Below are 8,278 nucleotides of genomic sequence, written 5' to 3'. Positions count from 1 at the left end.
CAGGGGACTGAAATTTTTTGTTTCATTTTTTCCTATATTTGCCCCGTGATTCTCCCATCATGCATTGCATGCCCAGCCCAAACTCTCTCTGCCCTTGGCTTTGTCCCCATGGGTACACTTTGACCTGAAACCCACCCTCACGAGATTACGCCAAGTGATAGACGTCAACCAAAATGTAAGATTCACGACAGTAATTTAAAAATTCTGGCTTAGTTTTTCGCTTTTGATGACTGAATTTATGCTCAGTGAGGGAGAGCGGCAGGGAGGCACCGCTCACAGGCCCGTGCCAGGCCCGTGGGGGTCCAGGCCCAGAGCCTCGTGTGATGCCTCTCCTCTCTGTCCTGTTTCTCAAGATCCGCCTCTAGAAACAGCAGCACGGGCTCTGGGCGAGCCCCCCTGCCCTTGGTTTGTGCCCGGGGCAGCCTGAGCAAGGGAGTTACACACCACCGGATAGGAGTCTGGCTTTATGAGGAATGACAGAACATCGGAAGCTGGTTCCAAACCTGGACATCCCCTAGGGTCCTAATAAGTCTTTCCCCCTAGGGCAATGCATTGTTTTTGTTTTTGTTTTTAAATTCCGGGAGACACAAAGACTTGGAAGTGCAAGTGGCTAAAGGAAGTTCATGTTCCTGTGCTTGGTCTTGTATAAATCCAGAAGGTCCGCAGAGAGAGCTGGGGCTCACCTAGCAGCCCTGCCTGCTTTCTCAGCTCACAGGGATTAAGACGCGTCACCCAAGATGGTGGGATCCCCTCTTGGATGCTGAGCCTCGAGAACACTAAGACCTGGTCTTTGAATTTGGTGAACTCTTGGGTTATGAGAAGGAAGATAGTTCTGCGAAAATCACGGGAAAACAGGGCGCTAAGAGCTATTAAGAGCGGTGTGAACAATGGAGCTGTGATGGGAGGGGTGGCCTTTGCCCTTTTAGGTGGGGGGGGGCAGACCAGGGGGGTAGGGCTTGGAGAAGCCCTCCGTTAAGTTGTTTAACAACTTTTGACATCCGAATTGGCCCTCAGAACCTTACCCTCAATCTTTAAAAATAACCAGCTTTATTCAGATGAGGACCCAAGGCCTTTTGACCTGGAGTAAACGGTGCTTCCCTAGCTGTCCCGTTGCTGCTAATTCCCGCCGGGAGCAGGAAAAAGGCAGACGAATTGGCAGGAGGTTCACACAGGCCACGCACTTCTTCCAAGTATTGAACCACAAAGGCAGAAATCCTCCCTAAAAGCAAAGGAAGTTGTTAAACGGCTAGATCCATTCAGCGAGAGGGATCGTGTCCGTCAGGGGAACTAAGTTAGGGCCAGACAGCAGCTAATCTCTTTAATAAGGAGATCCAGAAATACACACAGACTTTTCTTTACATTTCTAAGCAGATCAGAAGGGTAAGCTGGTCTGGTCGTTCTGTAGATTGACTGACTTCAGGATACTCTAGGTTGCTTCCCTGCATTGTAATCAACCCAGGGAAATGTGCAGAAACTCCACATCAAATAATTTGGGTTTACTGAAACTTTTTTTTTTTTTAAAACGAGTGACTGATAGGTATCCCATTTCTACTGGCTTCTACTTTGCACCCAGGCAGTGGGGGGGATGCCAGGGCTTGCTGTGAGCCTCAAAGGCCATGCCCTTCTCCAAACCCCGGGCTTGGAGTTGAATTCTGACGGGAAGGTGGGAGCCAGACAATGGAGCTTCCCAGCCTTTGTGAAGCCTAGCCTAAGGGCCCCAGACCCACGCTGACACCCCATTTTCTTCCTTTGACACCAACCACAGGGCCTGACCTTAATTTCCTTTTAACTGTAGCTGTCACTCAGTCCAGACCCCAAGAAAGCAAGCCGCAGGCCAGCCAAAGGTGGTCTCTCCGAAGCCCTAAAGGCAAGCAAACAGCTATTGTCATTTTAATGATTTTATTGCTCCCTGCCAGGGGACAAGAGTGCTAACCAACTCGGTAAACACACTGCTTTTTCTTCTTGATTTGTAAGCAATTTCTCCAGATTCTGGTGTGAATCGTTTGTAACAGGCAGCACAATTAATGTTTTTCCTACAATCAGGGTTTTTCTCCCATTTGGCTTTTTTGGTTTGTTTTTGTTTTTATTTTCTGAATTAAGGTTATATACCCATGGTATACCTGAGTATACCCACAGTAATAGACATTCAACATCTAGAACCATTGGGTTGCCACTCAACAGGGATAATAGAATCGTAATAAGAAGGCAGGACTGTCTGATGCCCCAATCCGCTCTTCGCCCCAAGTCACACTGCCTTTCCGACGGAAAAAATAAAAAGCATTTCTCCTTCACCTCACATGGGCTAGCTCTCTCTGCAACTGGCAACATACTTGCCAAAATCTCCTTTGGAGATTTTATATCATCAAGACTTATGATGTCTTCATTTTAATAACAGGGTAAGTTAATACTTATAGTGTGCTAAATTCTAGATGGACGTGCAAAGGTTTAAAACCACTCTCTTAGTCCATCCTCCCTCCAGCCTCGGTTCTCAACAGTGGGGTAGACTTGGATTTACTCCATCCTCCATCCTCTGCCTTCCAAACGAAGCTGGGGGTGGATACTACTGCAGGTGTAGTCAGTTTTCAGTCTTTCAATACAGTTTGTAATTTTGAAAGATTCTCCTGTTGTAGGTGTTACCTTAGGTGGCCTGTTCCAGAAATAGAACCGAAGTAGTGTATTTTTTTTATGGTCCAAAGACAAATTACCTAAGTAAATCGACAAAGTGTATAATTGTGATATATATAAAATTTTAAAAAACCTCATAAATTAAAATAGTTAATGGAAACTGAAGTCTTGGAGACGATACAATTTCTTGAGATTTAAAGTTATCCTGAGGTTGTTGGCAGTTTCAATAAGCTACTTTGTCCTTTCTATGCAGATCTTGTACACTAAGTGTTGACTTTATTAAACATACATATGCCTTATTTTGTGTTCTTTTAACAACATTGAGAATCTGTTGTCTTTGTGATAAAAGGGGTGCGTTTCCAAAAGGGGAAAATGACCTGCTTGGGTTTGGGGTCTGGTAACTCACGAATGGCCAGCTAGTCCTTATTTGGAGGAAATGGCTCCAGAAATTTATCTTTGGAGGGAAAACCCCATTCCAGGGCTATTTGGGTCCAAATTTCTAAGAAAGAAAAGGAGGAAGTGGTGAACTCGGAAGACAGGGCCTGAATTCCCTTGCTTAGTGATTGAGTGATGAGGACCACGGGCGGCGGGACTCCAGAAAAGGGTGCGTGTTTCTTGGTTCTAGGGCTGCAGCCCGGCAATGACCCAAACCTATCCACCAGGGACCCTGCCACAGGCCACTAGGGTTCTTTCTTTAATGCCACCCGGCCCCCTGGCGCCGTACTTGGTTGGGAGGAGAGAGCAAGCACACCCTACCCAGCCCTCGGGGCACTTCAACTTGTAAATCCCCTGATCTCAAGTAACAGGCCTCTGGAAAGGCTAAAACCACCGTCAGCCTTGAAAGGGGGAAATTCCCAGTGGGAATTTATGTAAATTTGGCCGGTTACAGAAAAGGGTAGACGGAGATCTTGATTTGGATATTTTCGACTTCGGAAAGAAATTCCTGAGTGCAGGAGGAAGCCAGTGCGCCCGAGTTCACTGCTAACTCAGCGCATGGCTGAGTTTCTGTCTTCACTAGAAATCGCGGTGCCCCCACTTCCACCCTCCTGAGTCTCGAGGACGTCAGGTTCTGAGCCCGCAGCCAGCAAACCCGAGGCCCGGGTGATCACCACAGAGGGTAGCGTAACACCCAGTGCAGCGCTAACACCGCCTTTCAGGTCAACCCCGCCCCCTGCCTCCCCCCCGCCCCCGCTCCCCCACGGTAGTTTGACCGTGTTCCCCACTGAGCCCCTCAGCTTGCCCTCCCAGGCCAGGGATCCTCAAGCTAGCCCCGGATGGCTTCTTCTGTCCGGTGGCGTCCACCCTTGGGCCCAGAGGGCCTTGCACGGACTGGCCCATGGTGGGCACGCTGTCACCAGAGGTGGAAAGGGGAAGGAGGGAGGGGGCAGTGAGAGGGGTGGTTGTCTCTCTCGTGGTATCCGCATCTGCCCCCCGACCCAAATGGTTTCTGCCAAAGGTCCGACTCCTCCAAGCCAGGCTCGCCACAGCGCCTCCAAGCACAGCCATTTCCACCGGGATTTGGCCCACCGCACACCCTCTTCCCCGAGATCAGGCGCTCCCCGCGGCAGATCACCCCCAGCACCGGGACAAACCGGGAGAGGCCAGGCCCGGGCGGCGGGGCGCTGGGACTGGACCGCGGCAGTCTCCTGCGGCCCCGCTCTCTGCGTTTGGCAGCCAGCCCCGAGTCAGAGCCCGGTCGCGGCCTCACGCGGTTCTCTGTCTTGACTCCGCCGATCCAGGCACCGTGACATTGGCTAGCAGTGGGGGAGAAGGGCACCCACTCAAGCTCTGGCCTGGAGCTTTCCATTTTCACCAAATGTTCCCACCTGAGCCCTTGAGTCACCACCTTAGGGTGGCTCTTTCAGGAGCAACATGCAAGCCACAGCTGGCCCGAGTTCTGCGTGATCTGGGGACTCTGCGCACCGTCCCCTCCGGAAGCTCCCAGTTCAGAAGGGCGCGGGCCACAGCGGGGCCCCAGCCCCCCTCGGTGGACTTCGCCTCCTATGCACCCACTTGTCCTCCGGGCCCGTGCCCCCCCGCCCCTCGCCGGCGATTCCCCGGTCTCAAGCTCGGAGTGGAGTTGGCCCCGGAGCCCAGTCTGCTGAGGAGGTGGAAAAACGAGCTCGGTGGCTCCGGTGCCGAGAAATTCTTGCAACCCGGGGCGGGAGGGCTGACGCCCTGGGCGGTGCCGGGCCCCGGGGGTTTGGAGGTTCCGACGCGGGAAGCAGGCTCAGCTCGCTGAGTCCCCCGACCCCCACCGTCGCTCTCATCCCAGGGGCCGCTGAAGGGGAGGGCGGGGACGCTCGCCGCCAGAGATACAGGCGCTCGGGTTCTCCAGTTACGGCTTCTAGTTCTCGGGCGCGTGCCTCTCTCTGCTCCGGGGCAAGGCGGCCGGGTGCGCTGGCCCCGAGCCGCCGAGAAGCCCTCGCTCGGCTCTGAACTTTTGTCGCGCACCGCGCGCCGGGCGGGGGCACCCGGGGCGCGCGCCTCCTCCAGCGCTGCCGCCCCGCCCTCCTCCCCGCCCGGTCCCCGCCCGCGCCCGCCCGCCGCGCCCGGAAAGCCCCCGCGGCTCCTCCCACCCCCGAGGGGCTTTCTCCAGCCTCCAGTGACTTTAGTCTCCTAGCGCAGCCGCCGGGCGCTCGTTTCCGCCGGGCTGGAGCGCGCCGAGCACTGTTCTTCTGGGGCCGCAGGGGAAGAGGGGCGGTGACCTCGGCGCACGCCCCGCGCCCCAGTCTCCCGGCCCGCGCCCCGGCAGCCAGCATGGTGTTGCTGGCCGGGCCCGGGCCGGAGGGCGGCGGGGCGCGCCGCGTGTCCCCGCAGACGCCGTCCCCTCCCCGGGACGCTCCGGCCGGGGAGGACCCTGCCGACTACGAGGAGTACGAGGACTTCTCGTGTCTGCCTGACACCCGCAGCATCGCCTCGGACGACTCCTTCTACCCTGTAGGAGGCGAGGAGGAATACGGCACCGCGAGTGCGGAGAGCGTCCCAGAGGGCGTCCCGGAGGAGGCGACCCTCCTGCGCGCCGCCTGCGCCAACGACGTGGGGCTGCTGAGGGCGCTGGTGCGGCGGGGGCCGAGCGCTGAGGAGGTGCAGGAGACCGACCGCAACGGCCGGGTAAGTTGGCGTCCCAGCCGGGTTCGGATCCCCTCCGCCCTCCCTCCTATTCCGCGTCACCCTGATCCCGGTTCTGTCCAGTCCCGCGGTGACTGTGCCGCTGCCCAAAGCGCGTCTTGGTCGCTGTCTGGGCGTGCGGCGAGTGTGGAGCCCGGGGTCGCGGTCTGGGCGGCGGCGGGGCTGGGTGGGTGTGGAGCGTTGCCCGAGGTCACAGCGCCGCGGGAGACGCCGCTAGTCTCGAGTCCTCACCGCCTCCCTCTCGTTTCCCGCCCCCGGAGTCCTCCTGTCCTTGAATTCCCCCCGCCCCCACCCCCGGGGGCCCGCGCTCGGATCGGGCTTGGAAACCCCTCATCGGTCTCTTCCATCTGGGCTCCCTCTGACCGTTACCCTTCCTTGCCTGCAGGGACAACGTCCTGTCCGGAGCCCCAGCTGCCCCCCTACCCCTGGCCCCCGGCCCCTCACGCTGCCCTTGCCCTTTCTCTTCCACTCCCGAACACGGACGGGCTCCTCCAGGCCCCCGGGAGTCGGACTTTCCTTCCGGATCGCCTGCCCCCTTCCCGCAGCCCCCAGCTCCGCGGCGCCTGGTGACCCGCGTGGCGCCCGGCCAGCGTGGTCTCCGACTTAGCCGTCCGCATGGTCACTGCCGCGAGCCGGGGTGGGCGGGGGTCCCCGGCGCGGGGCCTGGAAGGGCGGCGGAGGCGCAGACACCCACCCGGTCCGGCAGGCGAGGATGGGGGGCGGAGGGAGGCACGAGGTATCCATTAGTCATGTCAGGACTCGGAGATAGCGGGCAACATTTTGAAAAGGAAAGAAAAAGTTGGCTTTTGAAGACTTGAAGGATGCGTGCCTCGCAGAACAACCCACCAAACACTTGGAGGGACACACCGCAGGGGGGGCGCAACGGCCCAGTGCCCATTGGCCGGTCTGGGTGGACGGCGGCAGCTGCTCACCTGAGCGTCACATTCTCCGGGTTCCCTGGGATCCGCAGCCTCCGCCGCGCCCGAATCCGGTGTGCAAGTGCTTTTTGCTCCGGGGCCGAGGCTGACAGAACATATGTGGTTTCACTCGCGCTGTCGGGGACCCTGTGCCTTTGGTTTATCTCCCCAGCGGGGTGGTGGTTTGGGCTGGGCTTAGTCATGGAGGCGCCTGCCGGTGTCACTTTCTGCTTCCACGCTCGGCGGCTAACTTGACACAGCATTTGAAAGCGGGGAAGGGACGGTGCCGTGCGGCATGTGTCAGCCGCGCTGGCCCAGAGGCCCGGGAGCCCTGGTGGTGTTAGGACCCAGGGCGGTGGGTGCAGCCCTCCTTCCCTCTGTCCTCACCGTGGGTGCGCTGCCGGGGCTGTTTCTGCAGCTCTACTTTGGCTTTTAGGAAGGTGAGTTTTCACACACAGGTGTTGGTAGGAGATCCCTTGCCTGAAGCTGGAAGCCCCGCAAAGATCAGGAGGAACAGGGTGGGGGGCGGGTAGGTCCCGTGTCCTGGGCAGCCTGGGTTCTCCAGGAGGCTGGGGTGGGCAGAGGCGGAGCCACTTTGAGGCTCCACTGGGCCCAGCTTTATGATGTTTCCTTTGGGGGCAAAAAAAAAAAAAAAAAAAAAAAAAAAAAGTTTGGGGACTGCTGCATTCTAGCCATCTGAGAACAACATAGACAGACCGTGGCCAGGGGGTTTCTGGGCTACTTTTGAAAGCCTCTCCCTCAGCATAGGGTTCAGGGAGGGCAAGGGAACTGGACAGAAAAATAGGTTCCAGCCTCTCTGCCTCGGTTTCCTAGTTGACCTCCTAGGGTCGTGAGCGTGAAACCCCCTAAAGCACGTGGCACTGACATAGCCCTCGTTAACCATCGTCTCCTGTTTCTCACCAGCCTCCTCCCAGCTCGGAAGAACACATCCTCCAGCACTTTCTTCTTCTGCCAGGCAAAGCTCTTTTTCTCTCTGCTTTCCCCCTTGATTACAGAGCCTCTCTCTTTTTCTCTGTGTTGAGTCTCCTCGTCTCTGCTCCCCACCAAATCATGATGGAGAAATGGTACATGGCTGGCAAAGGGAAGACCCCTGGGCTCTTGTATCTTCTGATGAGAAAGAGCAAGTCCGGTGTTGTGCTTTGGGGGAGGAAGAAGAGCTTCTCTTCTTCCCAGTGGCTCCTAGATTCTGTTGATCAAACACCCTCCATCTTTAATGGCAAATGGGGCAGCGAGTCATTGCAGACGTGTTTCTTGCAGACCTACTGTGTGCTAGGCAATGGTTAGGTACTGTAGGAGACTGGGAGAGAAATCTAACAGTCCTTGCCTTTGAGAGCCGACCCTTCTTTGAGAGAGTTCAGAGTAATAGCACCTGGTGCTGAGAGAGGAAGACTACCCGGTGCTTAGAGCCGCAGGCAGGTCCCCAGAAGGCAGTCCAAGGAGATACGGGGCAAGTGTCTTCAATGCAAGGAGCCCCGACCATCCTGGGAGCCTGGTGAGGAAAGACTTGGGGGGCTATGGAGGGAGGATGTTCTGCTCAGTCGACTGAGCCAAGGGGGTGGTGGCAGGGGCAGTATGGTTGGTTG

General features: G+C 57.0%; 1 protein-coding gene and 1 long non-coding RNA gene across 5 annotated transcripts in view; one reads left to right on the top strand and one right to left on the bottom strand.

Moving 5' to 3' along the window:
- Positions 1 to 1,030: 1,030 nt before the first annotated feature.
- LOC123785427 (uncharacterized) lies at positions 1,031 to 6,821 on the bottom strand. Its single transcript, XR_006777628.2, has 3 exons — positions 6,690 to 6,821; positions 1,774 to 1,861; positions 1,031 to 1,219 (listed from the first exon to the last, which is right to left on the bottom strand). It is a non-coding gene; the product is annotated as an uncharacterized LOC123785427 (long non-coding RNA).
- Positions 4,369 to 8,278, top strand: part of ANKRD33B (ankyrin repeat domain 33B) — an 82,743-nt gene continuing 78,833 nt past the window's right edge. For all 4 annotated transcript variants that reach the window (XM_045787148.2, XM_087867976.1, XM_087867975.1 and 1 more), the window contains exon 1: positions 4,369 to 5,739. In XM_045787148.2, the coding sequence (XP_045643104.1) occupies positions 5,386 to 5,739 (354 nt within the window). In that variant the 5' untranslated portion in view covers positions 4,369 to 5,385. The remainder of the gene's footprint in view (positions 5,740 to 8,278) is intronic.

This window comes from Ursus americanus, chromosome 15 (genome assembly GCF_024610735.1).
Source record: "Ursus americanus isolate L20-20 chromosome 15, mUrsAme1.1.p, whole genome shotgun sequence".
Taxonomy (NCBI): domain Eukaryota; kingdom Metazoa; phylum Chordata; class Mammalia; order Carnivora; family Ursidae; genus Ursus; species Ursus americanus.
Note: the sequence above shows the minus strand (reverse complement) of the source record. Positions and strands in the feature narration are given on the sequence as shown.